The 27,621-nt window shown below is 38.1% G+C and overlaps 1 protein-coding gene across 1 annotated transcript in view; it reads left to right on the top strand.

Moving 5' to 3' along the window:
- The window catches only part of CACNA2D3 (calcium voltage-gated channel auxiliary subunit alpha2delta 3), a 457,522-nt gene that overhangs the window by 337,915 nt on the left and 91,986 nt on the right, over positions 1-27,621 (top strand). Inside the window, exons 18-27 of the mRNA XM_062585399.1 lie at positions 11,937-12,020; positions 18,232-18,303; positions 18,541-18,602; positions 20,399-20,466; positions 22,348-22,393; positions 22,547-22,644; positions 23,463-23,556; positions 25,279-25,374; positions 26,562-26,683; positions 27,284-27,364. Of these exons, the coding sequence (XP_062441383.1) occupies positions 11,937-12,020; positions 18,232-18,303; positions 18,541-18,602; positions 20,399-20,466; positions 22,348-22,393; positions 22,547-22,644; positions 23,463-23,556; positions 25,279-25,374; positions 26,562-26,683; positions 27,284-27,364 (823 nt within the window). The remainder of the gene's footprint in view (positions 1-11,936; positions 12,021-18,231; positions 18,304-18,540; positions 18,603-20,398; positions 20,467-22,347; positions 22,394-22,546; positions 22,645-23,462; positions 23,557-25,278; positions 25,375-26,561; positions 26,684-27,283; positions 27,365-27,621) is intronic.

The following is a 27,621-nucleotide window of genomic DNA, read 5'->3' as shown; positions in this document are numbered from 1 at the left end:
GTATAATACTATTTTCCTCTGGAAACAAAGGTTAGCATAAAAAAAAAAACAAGGAAAATAAATACACAAGTTGCTCTGCAAAAGATGCAGACCTCCATTGCTGCAGAATAGCAAAGCCAAAAATTGCTATAATTATGTTCATTTTACGTTGAAACGGAATGCTCTATTGCAGTGTAATAACCCCTATTTGTCATGTTAAAGTGTTAAAGCTAGTTTAAAATATGTGCAGAAATTTCAGTAAAGCATACTTTTAAGCCAAATGGGGGCACAAGGGATTTTCTCACTAAAAGAGAAATAACAGCAAATTTACGTTTATTTCCCTTATCATCTTGTTTGCATTAATCATAGTAGGAAAAATAGAAGTGCCTGTTACCCAAATGTTTATCAACTTAACGCCCTAGAGAACGGGTACATTCCTCATTGCATCATTGTTTAGGAATAGCTCTTGCAAGTGTTCCATCACTATCAACTCCAGGCAAAGCATGCGTATTAATGACTTCACTGCTATATACACATGGTTGCCATATGTACTTCTCATGCAGCCACCTTAAATAATGTCTGATTTCAACAATATTTTAGTAGAAAACAGAAATATTAATTGGGTGGCTAATTTCATATAAAAATAAAATTATTGAAAAGCATGATTTATGCAGTCATTAGTGTATCTGACATTTTCAGTCAGCAAAGGCATTTTGTCTTTCTAAGATTTGGGCTAGGAATTATGCACTTAATGAACATTTGTATTTGCACTTATTGTTTCCTTACTATTTACCCGGAGTAAAGCGAACGCAAGTTCAGCAGGGGGTGAACGGGAAAACAGTTTCTCAGTAACGTCACTGTAGAAATGGACAACCAATCAAATGGCAAAATGGACATTACAGTATCTTTGAAAGAATTTTAAAATATATAGTTTATTATTATTCTTATATATATATATATATATATATATATATATATATAATATGTAGTTTATTATCTAAATATGTAGTTTATTATTTTTCTTTTAAAAATATAACTCATGTTTGTGGATAGTAGAAACGTCCACAGCTGTGGAAAGGAAGACCCAGAGAGAATTTGACATATTATTGACCATTATGCAATACTGTTCTCAGAAATGTCTCTTGCAAATGAACCCGATGTTTTTCACCATCCCAGTGATGAGTAGTTAAAGCTTTATGTCCAGGTATATATAGCTCAGATCTCAATCAGTTAAATTAACATGCTCCTGTGACCTTTATTTTTCACTAAAATGTGTTTTTTTTTCCCCCTCTACACTATCCTCGGATGATTTCCCATAAAGATGAATTTGTATCCTCTTGTTTTTTTGGGAAGCAGGACCTCTGTTACCCAAATATATAAAGAATAGGGAATGAAAAACTTCCAGCCTCAGTAGATGCAGGTTGCTCCTAAGCAAGACAGCAAGCTCTGTATTGATACCTCAGTGCTTCATCTCAGTCAAAATGTGTCTCGTCTCTGCAGGCTTCTGGAGTATCTAAGTGTAGGATGTATGGAAAATGCCAGTGTGGGCTTACCTGCAAAATGTTTCAGCTGTTGCTAAGGGAAATGCGATGGCACTGTGTTTTAGTTCGTGATCAGCCACTAGCTTCGCAATGTTTTTTCTTCTCTCTGTATGTATTAATAATGCTTCTTGGCTATCCTATTCTAGGCTAGGTATAAAGGCTTTTTTTAGCATTCTCCACTCTTTGTAATACTAAAATCATGCCTCAGTTGTGATTCCTAAAAGGGCTGTTGACGATCTCTCTCTCATTCTTCATAGGTACCCCTGGCAGTTTATATTTGGAAGCTATAGGAATATATATTTGGAAGGTCCCTATCTACACAGCAAATGCTTTACAACACGTGCGTTTACCATACTATCCCCTTTTCTTCTGGCAAATTACTTACCACAAGGATTATTCAAAAAAATAGCATCTATTCTTTAAAGAATAGCTATTTTAATAAACAGAAAGTAATGAAATCCAGGAACAGTGCATAATTTAAGTTAGACTGACAAAGGCTGTTATCTGCTTTCCTTATTTCTGTTGTGGTGGCATGTTTTTATGAGGGAAAAGGTGGTTTTATGTTACTATCCCAAGCCCCAGTGTACATCTTGAAGACACTTATTTCATTACCTTATACAACAGCCTCTCTTTTTAGAATCAAAATGCTGGGCAGTAGCCCATAAGCTGTCGGCTGCAGGGAACTCGCAGTGATATATTCGTGGCGTGCTCAGCTCAGCTCAGCTTGGAAGAGTCGCTGTGACTCTGGGTTGTGTCAGCCGTGCGCAGCGGGAGTCTCCTGTGGGCTGCAGCGGAGTTCTGGAGAGTGAAGTGATTGCTGGCCTACGCCTTTAGATTACTATTGCAGGCTGAATCCCGATACCGTTATAACCGGGGCAAAACTTCCATGAAATTTGCAGTAAGAAGGACGTGAAAATAGGCAGGGCTGAAATTAAAGTTCACCAAAGATACTACCTAAAATTATTTGGATGGGTTGGAGTTTACGTTCAAGTACACTGATTACTGACGTGATCCAAGCTGGCTTATAGTGTCGTTATATTTTCCTGCGGTGATGCGAAGCTGGAATACTACTAGACTGCTGCGTTGCTAACCCCAGTGGCCATGTCTGTTAGTTCTGCAGCTGACATACTGCTTTCTAAGAAATTGTCTTACGGGACGCTGCAAAACCAGGCAGGACAGCAAACGCTGCTGAAGAGGAGAGCGTCCTCTTGCACAAGATTTTTATCTTATTCTGGCCAGCATATTTAATCATTAAGCTAGCTATGTTTTGTGTGCTGATTATCCTACTGAGTTTATATTTTAAAATGTTTTTCGTGGACATTTCCTCTCTTGTTTCTTCTACTGCTTCTGGAGTAAACTCGGCTTTCGGCTAGGTGGCTGGCTGTGCGCGGGCGGCTGGTGGGAGTGATTGCCTAGGCAGAGAAGGGAGGTGCTTTTGCTGAGTTGCAGGTCCTTGTGGCAGTCTGCGACAGCTGCTCAAGCAGCCACCAGCGCTCCCAACTCAGTGCCCCTTGGAAGTTTTCATAGGTGGTTGCTATTGCCGTGGCGGGAGCTAAAAGTTACGCTTTTCTCCAAAAGACATTACTAGAGGGAGGAGTCTTGAGAAACAACTTAATTCTGACAACCAGGGAACAAGGGAGCGCTTGGAAATGCCTTCTGGAAAATAATAATAAAAAACAGCTTGAGAGGCATTATCCGTCGCATGAGCAAGAGGGAAAGGTTTCTCGAAGTGCCCGCGCGCTTCGCGGGGGCGGCGGCGCGCTGCGGGGCTGCGGCGCGGCGGCGCGGCCGGGCGGTGGCGCCCCAGCACCGCGGCGGCGGGGGCGCGGCGCGGCGGCGGCGCGGCGCGTTCCCGGGGGCGGGCGGCAGGGCTGAACCTCTGCACTCTTTCGGGGCCTTTTTTAGGTTGCATACTGTTGTTTTTACACGTTATGCCTATTAGAAGGGGAATTCCCATTAAAAATACCGCTGTGGTAATTTGAGATGCTGTAGCTGATGGTAATGACACGTCAGGATTTTTGAATATTGATGCAGAGTACTGTGCTATAGCTACATGTGTACGAAAATCTCCTCTCGCTCTCACAAAAAGACAGTTAATTGCATACTTCGTCAAATATAAAGGGAGAACCAAATCCATAAATCAGAGCTTTGTAGAGCAGGTGGGTAAGAAAGATATTCTTGCACCCTCTACAAGTTTAATTTAGATACCATAATGTACTTTGCATTGTACTGTACAGGGGTAATGCGTTGACAACAGCCTGACTTTCACAGTGAAGTTCACTTGTCCTAGAAAAAAAAAAAAGAAAAAAAAAGAAAAAAAAGACAAATATAGATACTAAGTTATAGATAGCATCTTTGCAATGCTTTTCGTTCTTAGACCTGAGTCCAATTTTACTACTGTAAGTTGGGGGTAATTCGTTGCTGTTTTCATAATGTGCAATGATAAATGAGGTGAAAAATGTGCTTTTCATGGAAATTTGTTTCTACTTCTTTATTCTGGACATCTATATCAGAATGCTTCTCTATGTTGTGTTTTGATTAAAAGTCCATATTTTTTTACAGAACACAGTATTTGATTCTGCATCAGAGGATCTTTTCAGCTGTATGAGATCATTTTGAATTTTGTATCTAATTAAAACCCACAACTTATTGTTAAGAAAAAATTAATTGTTTGGGAATTCAAAAAAGTAAATTTTTAGATTTTTCAAGGAAATGACTCCTGTTTTCTGAAATGCACACGTGCTTGAAATGTGCACGAGGACAGGGTTTTTCTCGATTATGTCGTATTTCAGTGCATATTTTTCAGTATTCTCTTAGCACTTGCAGTGTGCTAGGTGTTACCCCATTAAACTATTTTACTTACTATCTTAATATCTTAGCTTATTACCCTGTAACTATCATCATATGGTTTGTTATATTTAGGTGTCAAATGAAAACCGCCTTATGAAGAATGAGTGGTAGGAGTACAGAGAAATTAAGGAATGCCGCTGAGTGAGTGGTGCCTGCAGTAGTCACTGATGGACGCCTTTGCGAATCTTACCTAGTTTTAGGGGTTTGTACTGCTGCCCCTCAGTCATAATATTTGAGAGCTTTTCACATACTTTCAACGTTCCTGGTGGATTTTGTAAAGTCTGTGGCTTTTTTGATTCACTGTTGGCAATGGAATTTGTGTTTTTGTTCATGGAATAAAGAGGGATTTTGTTTTCGGTAATTATTAGGTTCGTTTATGGTAGAATGCTCAAAGTTCCTGACCAGGGAGCTCAGGTTCCTTAATTAAAGAAAGTATGTACTTAAATGCATTTGTTATGCAATCAAAATTACCTTTTATCCAGATTCAAGCATTTTTTTTGATAAACATAAGATTAGGAATGTCTTACAATTTATAGATTAATAATATCAACGACAACTGAGGGTTTTATAGTACTTCTAAGTTTAAATCGAGCTCCTCTCTCCCCGAGGAAACTGAGGCACATATTCATACTCTTAATTTAAGCTCTGGAAGGCTAGTAACGGTGATATTTCTAATGGTTGTATGTGAATAGTCTTTTTCTCACTATAAACTGTAATTCAATTGATAAATTTCTTTAAAATGATGCAAATCTTACTGTAATTAGACAGTTTTAATAGGGAAAGGTATATACAGAAAACAAATCTCATACTTATATCATAGTACCCTAACCGCAATATTTTGGAGGTTTAGCTGCCTAAGTCACCACTTTAAATTTAGCGTGCTGACTGTCACAATATATTGCATAGAGCTAAAGGACCTGCTGTGTTTAAAGATTGCTAGACCAGTATTAAGTCTTTTGTAGCTGTAAATTCTGGGAAAATTTGTTTCTCTTAATATAGGAAAACAGAGAAATCTAAGTCTCAGGGGAAACATTAATGCCCCACTTAAGCAGTGTTAGCCTTTCATAAGCAGCAAATCTCATTTCTCTCTGGGGAGTCCCGCCTGGAACGTAAGATAACCTACACTTACCCTTGCTTTATTCAGCGACTCCATAAAACTCTACAGCTGTAGCTGACAGCAGAATATTTAAATGATTTGAACAGTGTAAATGCCTCACGTTCATTTAAATAAGTGAAGAATTCAGTCACTTGAATGCCAATGATTATTCCTATTGTAGTTTACGTTTTAAAAAAGATAGCTCATCTGAATCCCTGTGAGAGCATTAAATTGCTATCTAATTAGAAGTGCAAAATTACATATATTTAAAAGATAATTAGAGGTTTGAAGGCTGTTGAATAACTGGTTGTACATATAAATGAATCACTGAAAATTTGTTAGCAATATGCGAATCTTTCTTTTATTCTTTGCTTTCAGCTTTGAAGTTAGGTATAACTGAGCTCATGGGTTTAACTCTGGTAGTATTAAGATAAAGGCAGATGTTTTTAATTATTTCTACTCAAACCCAAATAATTATAAGCAGCTGCCAGTTTTACATAATCCCAAATGATAAGGTTCTGAGAATGCAAATAAAATCCTAAATGGAAGGGTTGTTTTCTTCGGTGAAATTGCATGCATGTCTTGCTGCTAATCAACTGCAATCCACCTGAAAATGTGAGCGCAGCCAATGTGCTTTTGTCCGGTCTGCAGGCATTGACTTAACGCTATTTTCTGTTCCTTTGCTTTCACTTCCCTCTGCATATTTCCATAGTGTCTGTGTCACTATTTTAAATTTGTGATGCAAACGCGTATGTTAAGATTGTAAGGAGAAAGAGCCATTGAAATACAGATGTGGCATGAAAACTATTTTCTTCTGTTATTTGCTGAAGGGTCATTTCTGTATATGTGGCACATCTACTTTTTCTCTGCCTAAAGACTTAGAATTTCCTTATTCTCTCCTCCCCAGCAAATGACATATCTCCTGTTGTCAGCTTTTCTCTGTAATGTTGCTGGAAATTTTATAGTTTGGCAGTTTTTCACTCACATCTGGCATGAAAAATCAGTCCAAAATAACTGGTTTCCACTGCTAACCATAACCTAACTTCTGGATTAAAGTCTTAAATAATAGGCTTATCGGAAAAGTCTGTCTTTGGAAAGAGAAGTTCTTCTTCCTCTTTTCCCAAGAAAATCAAACGTTACATTTTTCTTAACAACGCAAAGAGCTTTGTGCATCAAATGACTCTGGACACCTATGAGTGTTCTACAAACTCAAGACAAGAAGCAGAGCAATAAAGATCATTCGAGGTCAAAAAATAAATGCAAGTCATGAAATTAAAGTATTGCAAGAACCAAATCACGATCATGTGAGCAGGAAAAATTTAAGTGAAATAGAGAGCTTAAAAGCCAAGCAGTAGTGGTTAACGTTGAGATAGGATGTGGCTTCACATAAATCTGCAGGCAGAATGTTTTGGAGCAATGTAGTGCATAGTTAATGAAAGCTCAGTCACCGTGGGTGATTTTATATAAACAGGTGAAGCAGAGAAGAGAATTTTTCTTTGCCTTTTTATACCTGAGCATGTGAATCAGCCTGCTGATACAATCTCTTCGCCTGTATTCCCACTTGTCTTTGTCCCACAGTGTTTAAACTCCAGGCATTTCAGGATAGAAGCAATACCTCCTTGATGGGCTAATGCGGAAGGGCTTGCTGCATGTTTGCAGACGTTTGCAGCATGGGTTGTAAGAATTCCAACCTGTAAAGTAGGAAGGAAATGCCTCAACTCGCTTCCTTTCTGTGCAAGTCCGTACAGCACAGTGGCGTGGCTTTTCTTTGCAGAAGTGTATCACTTGCTCCCCAGACATGCCTCATGCACAGTAACCTCGTCAGGAATAGTGTGACTCAGCAGCGATTTATACTGGGATTGATTGCTGGCAAAGGTCTCAGTCTCTGAGCTTATATGGACCAGGTTTAATGCAGTTTCCATTCAAACAGCTGCAGTCTTGCGTTGTGTCAGTTAGGACTGTACAAGGCAATAAATAAGTGCAGAATCTGCGAGAAAGGAGGTTACTGAATAACCACCTAGCCTGGAGACTTGCAGTAATGACACTCTGTTCAGTCTGAGTGTTTAGTTATTTAAAACAATATGGAAATGTGTGTAGTTCTGGTTGATGATGCTTTTCCTACAATATTTGTTTTTTTAACCTATCCTATGAAACTTTGTAGGCAAGCATACCCTTATAGACTTTCTTAATATGCTTAATATAGTTATATAAGTTGTAGTTATCTGTGGAATCTTACTGTGTAGCCTATTACATAGAATTCAAGCTCAGCAAAGCATATTTGCGTGTGTTAAAGTTCGTCTCCTTTAAGCAAAAAAAGAATTAGGATCATGCTTAAGTTCTATTTAGGTTAATATGTTGTCCTAAATCTGAAGTACTAATCCATAAAGATGAGACTTAATCGACAGATGCTTTTAAATTGGAAGAGTTTTTTGCTTTTGTTGTTGTTCCTGGTTGCCTGTTTTGGTACTTAGGGTAGTAGTATGGCCAGGAAGAAGTTGGCCATTACATTATTTTACCTCTCCAGCCTTTGGTTGTTGTTTGTGAGATACATTTTTGCTCTCGGAGTTTCTCACAGGGGATTCACAAATGTGCCTAAGCTAGTTCACTGCAATGTATTGACACCTTCAAGACTGCTATCGCAGCAGCCTGCTCTCTCCTACCACTCCCTGTTTTCCAGATGGAGCACATGTCAGAGCAATTCCAGTCGCCTCGGACCCGAGGCTTGCAGCTGTTAAGATGTAGTTTGCTCCCTCCATGATCAGATTGCCACAGTGTGACTTTATAAACACGTGGCAGGTCATATTCAATGCAGATGGTTTAGGACTGCTTGTGTTAAAAAAAAAATCAAAGCGAAGAGTTTAATAATGGCACATGTAAATGGTTGTATAGGGGGTGGTGAAAAAATGTGATTCAGTCTTTAAACAGTACATGTCACATGTTGTTTGAATCATCCAGTGCTATAGCAGTTTGGCCAAACCTCAAGTAAAAGATACTGAATAAGATAAAAGTCATTTGGATTACCAAAGGAAATCGTTGATGTTGTTCTTGTCACAAACAAAAGTATGTTGGAGCTATCATTTAATTTTGAGCAAGCCCCCAAATCCTTCTAGCTCAGTCAAGATAGTTAAAAAATGTTGTGCCCATCATTTATTTTGCAGGAGTTAACTACTATATAATATCCCCACGCTTTTTATATTGGCTAAAATAGATTAACAGCACGCAGTTTAAATCTACCTCTTTTCTTCATGCACTTAAATCAGAATAATTTGGTAAGGCTTCTAGTTTCTATCTTTCCCAGTGGTCCCTTACTAATTTGTTTCAGTCCTTTATAGTAATCTTGCAAGTGGATTTGGCTTCAGCCTTCAATCAGTATTTTGTACTTCACCCAGGAGTCTCAGCTAGACATAACAGTGAAGTTAGATTCAGTTTGCTACCGGAGGAAACAGGTTGGAGGAATGCCGTTTTTAAAAGCTAGTGACTTGCTCCCATGTCCATGGAAATCGGTTAAGCAATAGAGCAAGAAAGAAACTGGAGAAAAATAGCCAGTTGAACACTAGTGTTATGAAATATTTGATAATTGATCTACTTGTCTTTATGTGTTAGGCCTTACTTGCATGAGTATATAGATGTGCAAATTTACTGCAGGGAGTGAGTTAGTATCTTAATGAAGGTTAAGTGTGTAAGCTAAATTACCCAACTATACAAATAATTGCTAGTTTGGGTAACAGAAGAAAGTCCAGTCATTGCTGGAAGTTTATTTTTATGTTTTCTCTGCCATCCTTTCCTGAAATGTATCCTAAGTGGACTCTTGACATGTCAAATTCCTCTGTAGGCAAACTAAACGCTGGCCCGTAAAGCATAAGAACGTAGCGAGAGGGTAGGCATCTCAGTTCTTTACCCGTCCCTGTCCTAAAGGCTCGGTATTTTGAGTTTCTTTGGGGTCTTATGGAGTCTACTCCTTACTTTAACATTGGAATTTTGGTTTTCTTCCTGCCTGTCTGAATTTTTAAGACACAAATACTTCTGATTCTATCTTTGTGGCAGAACTTTGAATATTTTATCTAGCTCTGTTTTTGGTTGCTTTGGGATTTTGTTTTTTGCTATTTTAGTGTCAGATACGGATTCTACATGATTAAAAAAAAGATGCAAATGGTTTGCTTTATTTGAAGCCCACTTCTGTTGTCATACATGAGATCAACTCCTGTTGTCATAGGTAAAGATTTGGACATGTCTGAAAATGCAATATAGTCCAGAAGCTCTTCAACATCTGTGAGTAAGGATATAATTAAACATTGGAACCAGTACGGGAGTTGCTTCACATTTGCTCTACTCAAATGATCCCACTAAATTTCTATGTGACACTTTTCAGCTCTCAGTATTTCAGAGCTTGACTGCAACTGTTTCTGTACCAGTATAACTAAATCAGATCAAAGGTGTCCTCGGTTAATTGGTGCAGCCATGAAGAGTAGACATAGTTACTTTTTGTAAAGATTTAAGATTATATTCCTGGTACATCCATATAAATGTCTTAGTAATATTATAGCTGCAGCTACAATGGAAGGTTTGCAAAATATAGAAAACTACAAAACCAAGCCCTGCTAATGAACTGGACATTATTTTCTCGCTTTTTATTCCTCTGAGATTTAGCCATAGTGGTTGCAAAGTTTTGTGCTTCTGTACTTGGGTATAGTTATCTCTTCAGCTATCACAGCTAAGTCATGTAGGAAGAATGAATCAGAGCACTGAACTGTGTGAATTCACCATCCGGTGTATGAGCATGTGCTGAAAGCAGAAATTCTTTACATTTCTCTACCCATCTGTGAATAGCATCAGCGCAGAAGTAGATACCCCAGTTGTTCTGAGAATGGTAACCTCTAGCAGAAGGGCAAGAAAAGCACACAAATGTACTCTTCATTAGCCTCTGCAGGAGTTGTCAGAACCCAGTCTGAGGGTTACACCTGCAGAGGCGGTGAAAAATTTTCTTACTCAAAAAGAAGAATGAGAATTAATTCAGGATGTTATTCTATGTAGATGCCCAGAAGGAGCATCCGCAGAAATGACCGGAGTATCTGAATCATCCTGGGTTTAAGTTAAGGAGGTTCAATGGAACCTGTGCTAGAAGAAACGTGACAAAGCTACCAAATCTCTTTGTGATTAGGATCCAGCAGCCAATCTTCTAAAACAGTTTGCTGTTCTTCAGGAAGATTTTGTCATGTCTGTTTCTAAACACTGTGACCTTGCGAGAGCAACCGTGGGATTCATACGCAAGTCTTCTAATTGAGAGAGGAAAAAGTCAGGACAGGCATTACCTCTTAGTGTTCAGGAAGCAAGATTTCTCCGTGGCTGGTCGGACCCCCTGCACTCTGCAGATGGCCACCAAAAGTTCCCGCAGCGCTAGCCCCAGTGACCGATGGGCTGTCTCAAGCACTGACAGGTTTGGTTTAGGTATAGTTGGTCCAGCCCTGGGGGAGGAGAATCAATTATATAATACTGCCTTGCAGGTACGTTTTCTGTACTTCTGTGATGCTCTGCTGGTGAATTACAAAAGCGATTTTGAGAATTTTCACAATATCCCAGTGTGTCCTGTCACATTTCATAGAAAATAGATTTTTTCCCCCTCATATGCATCATGGAAGTTAAAAGGCTGTATTTCACAGTGCACTGATCTCACCAAATTTGAGTTTTTCAAATATATTCCCATAAATTTGCTTAACCATTTAGAGTAATTTATTTATTCTCAGATTTTCCCAAGTATATTGTCGCCTTCCACAAATCAAGGGTTTTGTTCATACAGTAGTAGGCTCTCTGCTTTTTAATGTTCAGTAGAGGGCAGAATTTCCCACGTTATAAACACCCCAGTGTAGAATCCATTTGTCATTAGTGATGTTTATTTAAAATGTGAGATTTATAGTGTAATGGTGAGTGGTGATAAAAAACTATAAATTATCATTATTAGTATATTACTTTTTCCCTTGAAAATTGAAGATAAAATATAGTATCAGCAAATGTTAACACCACACTTCCTAGGACTTGCATCTTATCTTGTTTAAAGAGAAATGTGTAAACATTTTGTTGATAAGATTGTAGTGAATATAACTTCCTGTACAGCTGAAAGAGCTGGTTTAAGACATTTAACATAAACTACACGATCAAGGCCTCCAGTAATTTCCATATTGGGAAAAGAAGGTACAACTGCTAAGGCTCGGCGTCTCAATGTGCCCTTCAGGAAAAGCTTTGTATAGTGGCAAAAGATCATACAAGTACTCGTGTATGAAGTAGGTTTTAGTTCAGAGAAAATATTTATGCAGCAATATGGTTCACTTTATGTGAATTATGTATGAGTTAAGCTACCTGCTGTTATGTATATTGTGTGCAATCAACAACCATCCAGCAAGTCTTAAAAATACGAGACAGACTCTTTGTGCAGATAAAACAGGATGTGCTAAACATTTCCTCCTTTTCTGTGCCAGTATGAAGAAGGGAAGAAACGAAGAAAGCCCAACTACAGCAGCGTGGATCTTTCTGAGGTCGAGTGGGAAGACAGAGATGATGTGGTAAGTGATGCATTTTAAAATGCTGTCAGAAGACTGTCTTGTATCCCACTACTGTACCTGGAAACTGTTCAAGTAGTCAGCAGGGAGGTAACCTGGCTGCTCACGGGAAGGGGGAGACAACAGCCCCTTTCTGCCTCGTGCAGGATTTTACTACCCTCCTGTTTGGGTTTGGTTCTCCCTTACCCAAGCACGCACATAGACTCTGTATCATCAGTAAAACTCATCACCTAGCTTGCATTCTCTGTGCGTCCCATTTGATATCTTTAGTGGATAGCAAAGCCCGTGCTGGAGGAGGAAATGGAATATCTGTTTAGGACTGGTCCACACATCTGCTGAAACTCAGAAATTAAGGAATGAGTTTAACTTCTGTCTATGAGATCCCTCTTCCCTTAATGGAAATAACGAGTCCTGTTTTCCCTGTTGAACAAAACAAAACAAAAAAAAACAGGTGAATAAATGAATCAGATACTTTCACCTCTGTCCAAATCATGCATATCAAAGATTCACTCCCAGCTCCTAATTTCAGACATATGGGAAGCTGCAGAACCGCTTATTCTATCTCTATTAGCTGTTACGCACAAGATCCTTCCCACCAAACTCATTTTAAAATGCTCCATCTACTCTCTGGTTCACTTGTCTTACTCTTTCATACCTTGCAGGCTTAGCCTCCTCTGCAGTACTGTATCAAAAGCTTTCCTTATGTCCATGGCTTAACCTTTGCCTGGTCTTTCTGTTACTTCCTCAATAAATCTGATTTGTTAGGCATGATTCGTTTTGTGTGAATCCACACTGACTGTCCTTAATTAAATCGTAACCTTCCAGGTGTTCCCCTTTCTGTCCTGTAATTTAGTTTTTCCCCTAAGTTCCCCACTGCCAAAGTCACGATTGCATGTCTGTATTTGTCATAGATATTTCCTAGATCCCTTCTCAAATATCAGTACTGCATTAGGTTCTCCCGAGTCCCTCATATCTCTGCTTTTCCAGAGAGGTTTTGAGTGTATCCACTGAAGGTTCCCATATTTACTCTGTCATGTCCTTCCGAAATCTGGGATGGATCACGTACAACTGCCCCTAGAGTCTTGTCAGTCTTCAGATGTACTAATTTCTTGATCCCTCTTCTGACATAAGTCTGTATTTTCTTTCTCCCTTGAAAAATATATATCTGCCCTCCCTCCCCCTCCCCACCCCCTTGGTGAGCAGTGAAACAATTCATTTTCATTTTTAGCAAGGGCTGTTTTATCTGGTGATAAATTGTCCTCATGCTCTCCTAAGAGGCCATCTTACCTCCTTTCTTAAACTTTTGTGCTGGAGTGCACACTCAACTCCACTCCCCCCCCCCCCATTTCTTCCGTAGCTCTGTGCAGTTTTCTATGCAGGCACCATCTAAGACTTCCTCATTACATTTTCATATTTTCTGGCTGCCTTCTGCAATCTTGGCAGTCAGGCTGACTTCATATTTTATACTTTGCCCTTTCTGTTATCTTTAAGCACATATTAATCACTTCATCTGCAAATGAGCTTTAAAAATTTATTCTCTTCTTTCAAATGTTATTGCTGTAGCTAAGTGCAGCTTTTAAATCTTCATAAATTTGTTTTTCTTGTTATTTCTCTTTGCTTTCCAACATTTCCTACTTAATTTGTATATTTTAGTCCTTCATTTTTAATCTTGTCTTAATAGAAACTCAGTTGTTCAGTTACTGTAACGTTGAATTATTTCTTTGATGTTGAAAATTAAGCTTTATTTATAATTGTGATTCTCTCTGAATGCACTTGAAAGTGAAAAGTCCAAATACAGCTGTTTCTAAGTTTTTCCTTTCTTTCAGACCCGTAAGATCTTTCACAAAATTTTTTGAAAATTTCTAGCCAAAATCTAACTGGTGCCTCTTCAGAGGAAGCAAAAAGGGTTGTTTTGCATTTTGAGGGAAGATGCACACATTCATTTTATTTGACTCTTTCACTAATAAAAAGGATTTAATATTTTTTTTTTTAATTTTAACCTAGAAACAAACAATTTTCCAATTCTTTTCTTTTTGAAGGAGAAAAAAAGGTTAACCTGCATTACTGATAGACTAAATTGAAGATTGCATTTGTAGAAAAGTTACAGGCCCATTGCCCAATTTGTTAGAATTAAAAAATAGATGAATGATAAGTGAAATTAATTTTTATAAATTTTAAACATGTTAGAATATATAGATATTGTATTGTAACTTTGGAGCAATAATAGCCACAATTTTCAGTACTCATGTATAATACAGATGTGGGGTTCCTTCAAGGAGCATCTATCAATGCTTATAGTTCACAGGTGCATGCCTGAATAAGCACAAGCTCTTTCATAGCTAATCCCCTCAAAAGGTACTTTTTTGTAAAACGGCATACATATGTACTATTTGATGATTAGTTTGCAAGTGTTTCCTGAAAAGATAGCATGTTAAGTATTGTAGAAAAGGCATTAAAGTTTGCTAATGCTGCCTTCATGTGAATGTCTAAGTAATAAAATATACCATGTTAAATAGTGTTTTTACAGATATTTTTAAAAGTGAGCCTGGTACCATTGCAAATTGTCTTTATTTGTGTGAAATTAGATATATGTGAGTCATTCAAACCATGTTACTAAGACCTTCAGAGCAACTAATGTTCGGAAATATTAACAAAAGAATACAAGGGAAGGAAGTTTGATATAAAGAAATACTGGAGCTGCAGAGAGAGTCGTTATTAGCAATAGATCTGGAGAGAGAATGGAATTTCACGATTTGAAGGTGTTGTGTAGGTTGCTGTAATGGGGTCGGTCTTTTTACTCAACGTTTCTGACGTGAGGATCCAAATGAGAGTTCAAAAGCATTTTTTGAACACTATTTTTGTAGATCTTTTGCAGTAGGCACTTCTTGCTACTGTTAATTTTGAGTGAAAATGGTAGATATTGTGTTGGAGATTTTAAAATTTGCATAAAAACTTGTTGACTTGAGAGCTATAGGCCACTGTTTCACCCAAAGCCTTGGATTTTATGCTCTTTTTTTTTTTCCAGCTTGGTAGGAGAGTGTTGTTTGTTCAGTTGTAGAGGAAAAGAATATGTGTATTCATACAGCTGCTTTTAATAACAAGAATACCAAAATATTGGTATATTTTTCTCCCATGAGACACTTCTGTTGAAGCTGATTAAGATGGTTTTTCACTTGTTATCACATTAATTTAAGAGCTACATAATTTTTCAAGAATATAGAATCTTCTCATACTGTGGCATTGAAACTGGGTCGTTAGCAATAGATTGGAAGACGTTTAGTTGAAAAAGGAATAATGTAAACCACTGAAGTGGAGAATAAATATTTTTTTCTAGTGACTCGATAAGGAAAAGATGGCAGAATTGAGGTTAGAATTTTTTTCACCATGAACTATATATTCACCAATTCATTTCCAAACTTACAGTAGCAGCTATCTTGATCTCACTGCATTTTATTAGAAATAGAAATCCTGGCATCAACTTATTATGCTAATAGGAAAAAAGTGACTTCCAGCAAAATTTGAGAATATACAGTACGAAAGACAAGAAGTTTCAATTTGAACAGAAATCCTTTTCTCATTAAGTCACTTCTTAAAATTCTGTTACTATAATTTCTAGCTGAATGAAGGGGTTTTTTTCTTTTTTCCTTTCTCAAATAAAAAAAGGAGTCCATGAATGAATGTTTCGGGGCTTGAAGCCAAATGAGGCAGTACTTATTTTATACATTTGAGAAGGGAGATGAAACTGCAGAAGAGCTGAGAAACGAGATTATAAAGCCAAGAAATGTAATCACAGCAAGCAAAAAAAATGGAGAAAAGTAAAACTCCAAATCCCACATGCAGACTTGATCTTAAACACTACTGAGAGTTTGGAGGCCCTTTTAGTAAATCTATGACTTGCCTGAGGCTTGTGGGAGGAATGGGTCTTAGACAACTCCAGGCACCAATAGGAGAAAAATGAAAACCATGTTAAAGATAAATGGAACTGTTCTGTAAATGTTAGAAAGTAGATGGTTAATTAAGACCAGCTCTCCAAGTCCAAAACCACAAAACTTAAAATGGGAAAATATTTCCAGAATTGCCTATTATGTATTGTTAAAAAAAAAAATCTACAGTAAAATATAAGCTTTATTTTATATATGCCTCCAGCTAAAAATTATTCTTTTACACTCACTGACAGAAGAGTAAGACTGTTAATTCAAATCTAGATGCCCCAGAATTAAATTTAAAGAGCTGCAAACTTTGCAGTTTTTGATAGGTCAACCATGCTCAACTTCATGAAAATAAAACCAGATATTTCACTGACAAGTTTTGGCATGCGCTTCTCAGTCCTAGCTAACTCAAAAAGCCTGCAGAATTCGTTGATATGACTATATTCACAAATTTTAATGAAAATCTGACTGAATTGCCCAATCTGGCATGAGGTGTACTGGAGAGCAGGATATTTATGCTGGCAGAACATTGTGTCCAACATTGTGTTCAGATAGATAAGTGAGAGAAGAGACATAAAAATGCTTGTTTTACCAATATTATTCTGCATTTTGAACATCCCTGAAGAAGGGGTGTGAATTACTAACCAATAGTGGAATGTTCCTACTGTAACGAGAATTATGGCTGTGAAAGATTTACAGGTGCTGCTTACCCCCGAAACTCCCACAAACGTAGCATTTTCACTTTGTAATTGAAGGTATCCTGAAACAACCGTCTCTAAACTTGCTGCACAGTTAACATTAGCTGAAGATATGAACAGAAGTTGCTTCCTCCAGTCCTAAATCTAAGAATATCCAAAAATTCTTTCCTGTATTGCTGGCACAAATGCTAGGCAATAGCTCTTCTCATTTTTTCCCCCAAAAGTGTTGGATGGATCGATGAGCAAGTTCAAGGTAAAGAGGCTGAAGATTTCTCAAAAAACCTGTCTTGTTGTTCATCATTTCGAGTCCAGAGCCCCTCTGCTCGGGAGAGCTGTGGCAGTGTAGTGCTTGCTTCGCTGCTAGAGAGACCTCAGGGCATTTTGGTTTGTAGTTCAGATGGACAGTTGTCATTTTTCACTCTTCTTCTTGCAATATTTTCCCCTAATAGAGTGGCTTTGTGAGCTGTAGTTCTCTGGAAGGAAAAGACGGACTGCCCCTTTCCCAGGGAGCAGATTGGCGTGCATGTGCGAGGTGATGGGTAAGGCACTTGTGGTGCAGATTTGGGAGCCTGCAGCTCACACAGAGACTGGGACAAAGTTACTGAAAGGAGTTGGGAGAAGTCTTCTAGGCTTCAGAGAGGACAGGAAGAAACTTTCTTGGAGTCACAGAGAACTGGACAGCATCTTCAGCAACCCCAAAAAATAACAGAGTTAACCTGAGGGGAGAACCAACCTACCTGCAAGAGTAGAGCAGGGGTAAACTAGTGTGTAAACCCTTTTTATTTTAGTTTTTGTTTTCCATAGCTGCTTTGGGTTTTCTCTACTTAAAAGTTAGTTTTTTGATTTGTATTCTAACAAAAGCCTGGATTTGGGGATTTTAAAAGTCTTTTGAACAAATTTGAGAACGGGATGCTTGGGTAAATTCTTCTCAAAGCGGTGACTGACGTGGGGCTCCCACCACCGAGGTAAAAGTCACTGCCTGTAGAAGGGCACCCCGCCGCCCGAGGGGATCCCAGCGCACTGCAGCTGTGTGTTCCCGGTGAAACAGGCTGCGGAGCAAACAGCTGCCGTGCTTTGTGCTAGTTCTAGTTTCTGGTGCAGCCCGCGGTAGGGCTCCACGCTGAAGCAGAATGAAGAGTAAGATAGGTGGGGCTTTCTCTTTGCCGCTTCATCGTTATGTACATTGATTGCTCACGTATTTAAACACTGTATCCTGGGCTAACTTCAGATGCAGAATCCAGCTGGAAACCTAGAGTACCTTTAGCTTCCTCTGCAGTAAGTGGAGAGCAGTAGGCAATTACACTGTTTAGCCCACATAAGATAAGGACTGCTGCGTGGAGGAGCTTTCTTGCTATGAAGGGTGCTGAGAGCTCCTTCTTTACTTACCTCAACAACTTGCCTGCGTAAGGTGGCAGGTGTCATATAGCCTATACACACTCTTTAATCAAATTTTAGCATGTAGCCGAAAGTACAGAAATATGAAGAAAAGGGGCTGCTGAGGTGAAACAAAATTTGCGGAGTACTAAGCAGTGGAAGAATCCTAGAAAGTGCAAATGAAGAAGCTGGCATGTATTTTCTCTGTTTCAGCTCCGAAATGCAATGGTGAATCGGAAAACAGGAAAATTCTCCATGGAGGTGAAGAAGACAGTGGACAAAGGGGTACAACATATAAAATATTCTTCCCATTATGTATACAGCAAACGGTTAATTTTTTTAATTTAACTTCTAAGGTTGTTCGCCACAAGTATGATTTATTGTGATCTTTGTCTTCTTCACGCGCTGAAGTTGCACATTGCTTGTAATTTTGTCATTGATTTTATCACTTGATCTTTTATGCATTTCTTATAACAAACTTTTTTCCCCCTTCCTCTTCTGACTTTCTTGTTCTGAATCTAGAAACGGGTATTGGTGATGACAAATGACTACTATTATACAGACATCAAGGGTACTCCATTCAGGTAGAGCTGACCATAATAAACGGACATTTCATCAGACTCATTGGACTTGCATTTGTAAAGAGCTTGTGAACTCATTAAAAGCTCATCAGCAAAAGCTCACAATAAAATATCCCTGGACAATGCTGAAAATAGCAAGGAAAGGAGCTTACGAGCATTCCTTTCAGCTTTTCCAGGGATGGAAAGTTTGTGCAAGCTCACACAGGCAAACTCGCTGTGTTTGTCATGGCTTACGTTTCATTAAAAAAATATTCAGTTGAGGTTTACATTGAACGAAAGGCTTTCGCATGTACTTGGAGAGCTATAAATACTATAATCCGTTTAAGTAGCTACATACTGGGCCCCGTTTTGATTTTTTTTCCACAACAAAAATGTAATATAAAATGAGATAATATTTCACTTCCAATTTGAGGTTTGGATATTTTGTTTCTCTGAACTACCTTCAGTGTATTTGTATAGCTAAAACTGAGTAAGTCAGCCATGTTATTCTGGCATGTATCTTAGCATAAAAATTGAAAAGCAATCACTGTAAAATGCTCATATTTGAATTAGAAATACTCCGTTAATAAAAGAATATTAACTGTACCTTATACTTAAAGCAGGAGGCTGATAGCTGCAATACTCAACTGAAATTTTCTTCAATGGAACCATTTCACAGAACTTGAACCATATTTCCAGATAGAGAAAATAGAGGCATGTTTCTCTGATCTACCATGCATGTGTTTATTCTTGTTAAAATTCACACCTGCGTAACAAAACTCAGTGTCTTTTGTGGTGGTATCATTCTTGTCCTATTTAATAAACAGATAGGAGGCAACATACATGTATGTGGCGCAAATTCAGATCTTTAGGACAGAGGTAAATATTGTAGAAAATCTGTCCTACCTTTTTCGGCATGATCTGTGTCTAGTTTTGATGGGACGTGGGTACAGACTCGGAGACAGCAGAGACAATGTTTTTAAAAATATACACTGTAATGTCAAAGATATTTACTGTACATCCCACTTCCAGACCTATGCAACGTGGGATTGCAGCATGCATGCTGTTGGATTTTGTGCCTGTTCATGTCCTTAAAATACCAACCCATATATTGTCAGTCCTACTGATTACTGACAAGTTCCTAACTTGACGGCATCCCCTTAAATGAGTGACTGCTAGAAGGCATCCGGTGTGCAAGTTCAACAGAGAGCAGTAGGGATTCCCCCAGGCAGTTCATTACACTTGAAGAGTGGTGGATTAAAAACCAGACCCAAACAAGTACTTAGCTGTTGAAAGTTTATAGTGCTAAAGTCAATGCAAGGAAGTTAAACTGGCTGGCGATACGAATAGCAGAAAAATTACTCCAGAGTCATGATGCTACTGTAACATATGAAATTCTTTTCGTCTCAATAGCTCCATTGATTCCCACATTTACAGAGTTTCTCAGAAGATCAGTCTGATCTAAACAGAATCATCTCCTCCGTTGCAAGGCCATGAGCACGTTCAAGGCGCAGCTGAAGGGATCTCATGGTGGGTGAACAGCAGTGAGCTTAGGAGGGTTTCCCTATTAGTTTGCCCGAGAATAACGGTTTGCTGCACCTCTCAGCACACCTAAGCACAACCATTTGGTGCAGGCACATCAGAACTGAAACAGCATTGAAGTAGCAAGTTGAACAATAAATATGATCAGCGAGACTTTGGAAACAGCTTTAAAGTTAATTGTAGTGCACTAACTGCAAATTTTAGAAATAGAAATAGCCATGAATGTCTGTTATTGTTTGCAGCACAGATTTCAAGGTTTGCTTTATTTCTCTGCACAGTTTAGGTGTGGCTCTGTCTAGAGGACATGGAAAATATTTCTTCAGAGGGAACGTGACTGTAGAGGAAGGTAAGGTATTCTCTAACTTCTCATGTTGCTTATGCAATGTTGTTGTTGTTGTTGTTGATTTTTGTGGACCTGAAGCTTGTGTGATTTTCTGCAGGTTCCATAAGGGAACAAGATATTTTCTACATCTTCTATTTCATGGATTTTTTTTCCTCATTAATATTAAGCCTAGTCAGACTGTCTGTGAACCTTTGTTACAGGGGCATCATCTTCCCTCATCCTTCCTCTATGTTCAAATGATGAGAATCACTCAAAGTCCAGAGTTGTTAATTTATGGTATTTTCTAAATGAAGGAAACACTGAGAACTTTGTAATGACTATCACTTTTTTGTTCACAGGCTGCATATTATAACGCTTCAGAGCAATACCTACCTAGGGCATGGCCTACAGTGATTTACATTTTGAATGTTTGTAATAATGATTTAAAGCAAGCAGGGGAAAACCCTTTCTTTCTTTATGGCTTTAGTTTTTGGTAAGTCCACTAATAAAATCAGTGGCGTCAACTGTGAGTGTTGATAAAGTTGTTTAACAATTAGTTTAAAAGCAAAGGATCCAGAAGATGAAGGGAGATCAGAGACATTTCAGAAGGTGGCCAGGCAGCAGCGGGGGCATGGTGGACATGCCCTGCAAAGGAGCTCTGTGCTGTGAGGTTGAGAAGTATTAGCAGTTGCCAAAAATAGAAGGAATTGAGGAAGAAAAAAAAATGCTTCAGAAAAGGAATGCTTTCTGGTTTTATGGTTAAGGCACTGTTCCCAGTTCTGCTTTTTGGTTTATCAGTGATGTTAATTAATTTCTTCAGGTCTCTGTTCCTCAGCTGTAAGTTTGGGACAGGAACAGTTTCCAATTCCAAGGCAAGATGTAAAAAGGAATGCTTTAAGGATTATAAGTCATTTGCACAACAAATATGTGTCTAGGTAGAAAGAGAGCACAGCAGGAGACTTGGAGCTACTCTCTCTCCAGACTGTTCCCGACATACCTCTACCCTATTTTTGTTAATCCAGTTACACATCTCAGCCAGTCTGTCTGATATTTCCTCCTGGATGTTTCAGTGTCACCATAAATGTCGCCATCACCAACTGTTCCTTTTCTCCCGCTCTTCCGTTCGCTGACCTCTGTCAGCGACACATCGCTGTCCTACCCGTCGCCCGGAACCGCAGCCGCAGCCCTCGCCGCGGCTCCCCGCTTCTCTTCGCCCCCGTAGCTGTGTTACTGTCTACGGTGTACTCGGGGGTTAAACCCAAGCCTGCGTTCTGACCTCTGCTTGCTCGTTGTCTATTGATATGGATTTTAAGGGTTTTTAAAATTGCCAACGTACATGTTAATTGTGCTACATAACTAACGATACGGTTCTTATTTACGAGCGTGTGCATGACCTGTTAGTACAATACGCCTATTCTGAACAGTCCTGTAAACTGCTGTTTGTGTTCAGGGACCGGCTGCTCCGGTTCTTGAGGGAGCTGTGCTTCTTAAATAAATAATTTTTAAAAGAAAAAGACAACAATTCCCGTCAAATGAGAAGTCTGTATTTTAGCATAAGAACATTATTTGCCAACTAGAGCAAGAGAATACAAATAGGACTATTTTAGCTTTGAATATTTTTCTTTGCTCAAATTTCCTTCAGAACTCCAGAAGTATCGCATGAGCCATTTATGTGAGCTAAACATACCAGCATAAAAAGAGTGTTTTTTTCTACCTTTTCGTTTTTAGATCTGATTTAGTTGGCTTTCCTTAACCCGTATTTGAGCACAGTTTGCTGTGTTATTTATTATATTGTGGTAATAACACACTTTCCAAGACGGAAGAGTTTATGTTATGAAGTGTATGTAAATATCCATCTGTTACCCAGACTGCTCTCTAAATAACTCATTACTTTTCCTGCTACAGGTTTACATGATTTAGAGCACCCTGACGTATCTTTAGCAGATGAATGGTAAGCCTTAAACAAAGCATGAAATTGGTGTCTGTTACCCTCCTTGGTTTCATATTGTTTGTGCTTGCTGAGCCCTGCTCTTCATGTTCAAAGACAAAGGGGGCTCACGCTTATAAATATTAACATTTTGATGTTTTGGCATCATGTTCACAGGTCCTATTGCAACACTGACTTACATCCTGAACACCGTCAAATGACTCAGTTGGAAGCGATTAAACGCTACCTTACAGGAAAAGAGCCATTGCTCCAATGCAAGTATCTTGTTAAATACATTTCTAGATACAAGTAGTAGACATCACCCCAGCTAAACAGTCCTTATATTGAACCTTCTACAGAATGAAAAACTACTTAATTTTCCCAGTGGTAAGCTGAGATTGGCTGATTGGCTGATATCACTTTGGAATTTCTTTTGGTTTTGAGGTTTTTTTCAAACTATCAAACACGATACTGATTTTTGCAAATTTCTAAATTTTACTGTAAATAATAAGCCATAAAACATTTAATTTTCTGTTCAGATGCTGTAGTTATACTCTGTAAAGTTAGAGTCTGCCAGGTTTTATAAGTTAAATAGGATTGGTCTGAATCAGGCCTTGGATCAGAGTTCTAAATAGTATGCTGGATATTTTGTGATTGTTTTAGGGAGAATATTTATGACAGTAGCATTTCTAAACAATGTAGAATGAAAAAGTGCACACAGATAAGTGCATATTTTGTTTGAGATATTAATAGAAATACAAACCTTTTGTGATTGTTAGTAGACCTAATTATTTTAATCTTATATCCTGTGAAAGCACGAGCATGAAATAATGCCTAAATCAACATGTTGTATGAAATGGAAAATGCATTCTTCTTTTTTTATTCTAAAGTTTTTGTTAGTGCAATAAAATGATTCATGAAAAATACAGTTGTAGGAAAGTACTGTATAATGCATAGTAAATGTTCAATTCTGTGGAAATTTTGAATGCACATAAGAGATAAAATTAGTACAGTAAAAATAATGCATATTTATTCAGCTAACAAAATTTTTCTCTCTGCACCTATGTATATTAATTTTGATATGTTATATTAGGTGATAAAGAACTGATTCAAGAAGTACTGTTTGATGCAGTGGTGAGTGCACCAATTGAAGCTTATTGGACCAGTCTAGCATTAAATAAATCAGAGTAAGTAAGCTTTGTATCAGTCATTATAGTCATGAATGACTTTTTAATAGTTATGTTCGAGAACTGAGGCAATACAAATTCTAATATTTTATCAGATTATCAAGATATATTTGAATCAAATTTGTGATCCTTTTCAGTTCATTTGCTTGTATTATTTTCTAATTTTATTAAAGTGCATGAAAAGCAACTATAAACCATTTCATCCTAAATACTGTCAATTCTGAATTCCACACTGAGTGTTTATGTTGCATTGTACACCATGTTGATTAATTATAACCTTATCTGATGTATAGATAATGAAACTGTGCATTAACCAAAGCATACCATTCTGAGTACTTCTGACAGACTGTTCAGAATAATTGAGGAATTTAATGCATAATTCACACACACACATACACAAAAAAAGTTGATGGAATATGCAATTTGTCCAAGAAGAAGTTACATGCAGAAAAAGTTGCATTGGTAAAATGTTTTTTAATCCTTCTTTGGTTCTGTAGTGGTAACTGGGATCTAGGTTCATATTACAGATTAGCGGGAGGTTAGCTAGCCTTATTAGAGTTGATATGTTTCGCCTAAGTTGTTTACGTTACGATGTACTAAAACGTAAAGCAACATCAATCAAGATGTTATATGTGTTGGAGAAAACAGGTTATCTGATTAGCAGAGTTTCTATGTGATACTATTGTTGAAAGGCAATTCTGGAGATTGTCCAGATTAGATCTTGTTAAATTGGAACCATTTTCGTTTAAGTTGAATGAAAAAATAAATGGTTATAAAAACATATTGAATAAGTGAAATCAAATGTGATAAAATCTGACTCATCAAACTAAGGATTACCCAGTCTTCTCTTAGGAGATGAGAAATTATTGCATGTTAATGTATTTTAGGCATTGATTAATTTGTATGGAAGTATAAGGTTTCTTGGAATCCTATACAATGGAACAATAACGGAGCCAGTAAATGCAAGGCAGACAGCTGCGGAGAGATATTAGCGGGAGACTTCTGGGCCTCTCTCATATCCTGTCTTCCCCTAGTAAGAGAGGCCATTTACTGAAGAATGGTGAAGACGTGAAGTATAAGACAGCAAGAGGGCTGAGACTGTGGTCCCTGGCTTTGTGGAAATATGATCGCAGTTGCTGTAGCCATACCAGGACAAATTTTAAAGCAACTAGCTTGGTACTGAGAACAGTGCAGCAGCGGAGTTCAGCTTGGGTTACCTGCTGCATAGACTCGAGGCTAAAACCTGCTTTGGTGGCAGCTACATTTGATTCTGAGCTAGGTGGTTTAAATCTAGCTTAGTTTTGCTCTTACGAATTTGGACCTATGAATTTTGTACCTCTGAATCCAGGCGTGGATGCACCGTAAAAACGTAGTAGCCATGGAATAAGATGTGGAATTTGTGCCCCTGGGTGCCAGTGGCCATTAGATACCTTTTTACGCCATGGCTTTGCTCTAATTTTGCCACACAAATTCTACGAAACTTACCATCTTTGGCTTTTTAGTATCCCTCAGTCTAAATAGTGCTTACACTGCATCTTTGGCAGGGCCTTACATGAGTCTAACTTAAACCCAGCTTTTAAAAAATGTAAAGAATAAGAGAACTAGGCTCCAAGATAATCTTTCTCAAAAATGTGTATAGTTGTACTTTCTGTGACCACTACGCAGTTTTATCTGTTCACTGTCTGCAAACGTTATCTTTGCTCGTGCTCTGCTCTATTTCAGAAACTCTGACAAGGGAGTGGAAGTTGCCTTCCTCGGCACACGGACTGGCCTATCTCGTATCAACCTGTTTGTGGGGCCAGAACAGCTTACTAATCAGTAAGTAACAAAGCTGTGCTTGGCAGGCACGCGTGGAAACAAGGAAAAAATACTACTTGGAGGAAGCACATCTCCTTTTTTACAGATTTTGCACTTGTGCAGTGAAATACGTAGAACAACTTAGAATTGTTTTGTAAGATCCTTTAGATCCTTTCTTCAGCTGTAACTCATGTAACAGTGAGCCATTTTATACCGGTAGCCCCTACGTTTACTTTTCCCTCGCCTTCTTGGAGTTAGCCCCACGTATTTATTTGCTTGAGTAAATTTCAAGGAGGTACTGCAACTGCTGTGTCTGTGGGCGTTTCTTTTTATAGCCTATCTAAATACAAATATTTGAGACATTTTCAGTGATTTTTACGTTATTGTTGTGAAATATTTTGGTGTTGGAATAAAACCAAATGACAGAAGAGGACTGGGTGAAAGGGTGGTCAGGAGACATTATCTTTCAACAGATTCCCATTTGTTTTTTGCAGAAGATGCAGTGTAGTATAGCTACATGTTTCTTAAAATAGAGAGATATAAAATAAGGTGCCCTAATTAATGGCACTTTTTTCAGGTAGCGATTGGATAGTGTAAGGCAAATCCATATGCATTCTGTGTAAAAGAAAACCTGCTCTGGATATTTATGATAAATTAAGCTTATGGCATATACAGTTATATGGTGCTTATGTGACTGTGAAATATTGTGTTAGTTATGAGTAGCCTAACAAATGAGATCAATAGCATTAAAAATTGTTATAATCAAACAGTAAACCAGAGCGATAGCATAGAAACCATATGTTATTTTTCCTTTCATGCTGATGACATGTAAATGACAGCAGACTACCATTCTCCAGTATCTTTTCCACACTGTACAGCTCACAGTTCTTGTGTTATGCTGCAAGAAAAGATTTTTTAGACTAAGCATTTTTACTTCACACATCAGTACAAATGCACTTAGTGATACATAATTAGAGAAACTATTTTTTTACTACTTTTCCATCCTTCACACAAAAAGCAATTGCAAGGTGTCACAAATAATTATTAGGTGCTTAACCCTTTTGTTGTACAAATGATACAGAAAAACTTTCAAAGTAATTTTCTTTCCGAAAAGGTTGAATTTTGTTTTACCTTGTTTTTTTCAGCTAGAAACTACTGCATGGTATGCACCAAACAATAAGTATTTTCTTTCTCTCTCCTTTTTCAAGAGATTTTCTGACAGCTGAAGACAAGGAGAACATTTTTAACGCTGATCATTTTCCACTCTGGTACAGAAGAGCTGCTGAGCAAATACCTGGAAGCTTTGTCTATTCAATCCCATTTAGTACAGGTCTGTAATTTTGTCATTCTCTGAATGCTGCGTCATATATAATACTGAAAAGATTCCAGATATGTCAATCAGAGCAAGAGTGGGCTCTGGACCTAATCTTAGATGTTAATCTAAGTTATGCATTGAAATTTTCAGCTAGCTCACTGGTCCTGTGAACAGGTGGTGCTTCTTTTACAGGGCTCCAAGTAAAACCCCAAGATGTGGCACAACAGTTTTCCTTGAATGTTTGCATAGGTTGGACTTACAGCCTAGAATTTTAAACAAGAAAAGTCCAACAGAGGAAATGTCTGTATCACTGAGAAGCCCTACTAGTTGTCACTATCGTTACCATTTTTTAGCAGAGAAGCCAAAAACTGATTGCTTATGTTAGTGTTTTAAGCTTGTTGGGATACTGGGGAAGTCTGAAATGCCAGTGCCTGGTGCCTATATGTTCTGTGCATACACGGTCTGTGATGTTGGTTGTCATGTTAGCATATTTCCTGAGTACTAAATTCATGCGGACATTTGACAGTATTTCAAAATGGAAAATACAACTGAATTTCCCCATTCTGTAATACTTTATTTCAATTTGATTTTTTTTTCCTTTAATACACCCTGCAGAAACAGCAAACAAAAGCAACGTCGTGACCGCTAGTACTGCTATTCAACTTTTGGATGACAGAAAATCTCCAGTGGTTGCAGGTAAAATAGTTGCGGTTTATTTATTTTGTTCATTTTTTTGAAGCAGTTTATCGGTTCTTCACTTTCCTTTTTAGGTTAGCAAAAAGTTTCACATAGAAATACATTTTTTGAGAGGAGTGGAGGAGAGAAAGATGCAGTTGCACCTATAAGATGTAACTGAACCCCTTCACATGGAGAACACTTACTGCCTCCTCTCCCTAAGAGTTTGATCCTTTGTTAGTTGGCTGTCCCACTCTCTGTAAGGTGTGGAGTTTTAG

Source organism: Rhea pennata, chromosome 12, assembly GCF_028389875.1.
Source record: "Rhea pennata isolate bPtePen1 chromosome 12, bPtePen1.pri, whole genome shotgun sequence".
NCBI classification, from domain to species: Eukaryota; Metazoa; Chordata; class Aves; order Rheiformes; family Rheidae; genus Rhea; species Rhea pennata.
Note: the sequence above shows the minus strand (reverse complement) of the source record. Positions and strands in the feature narration are given on the sequence as shown.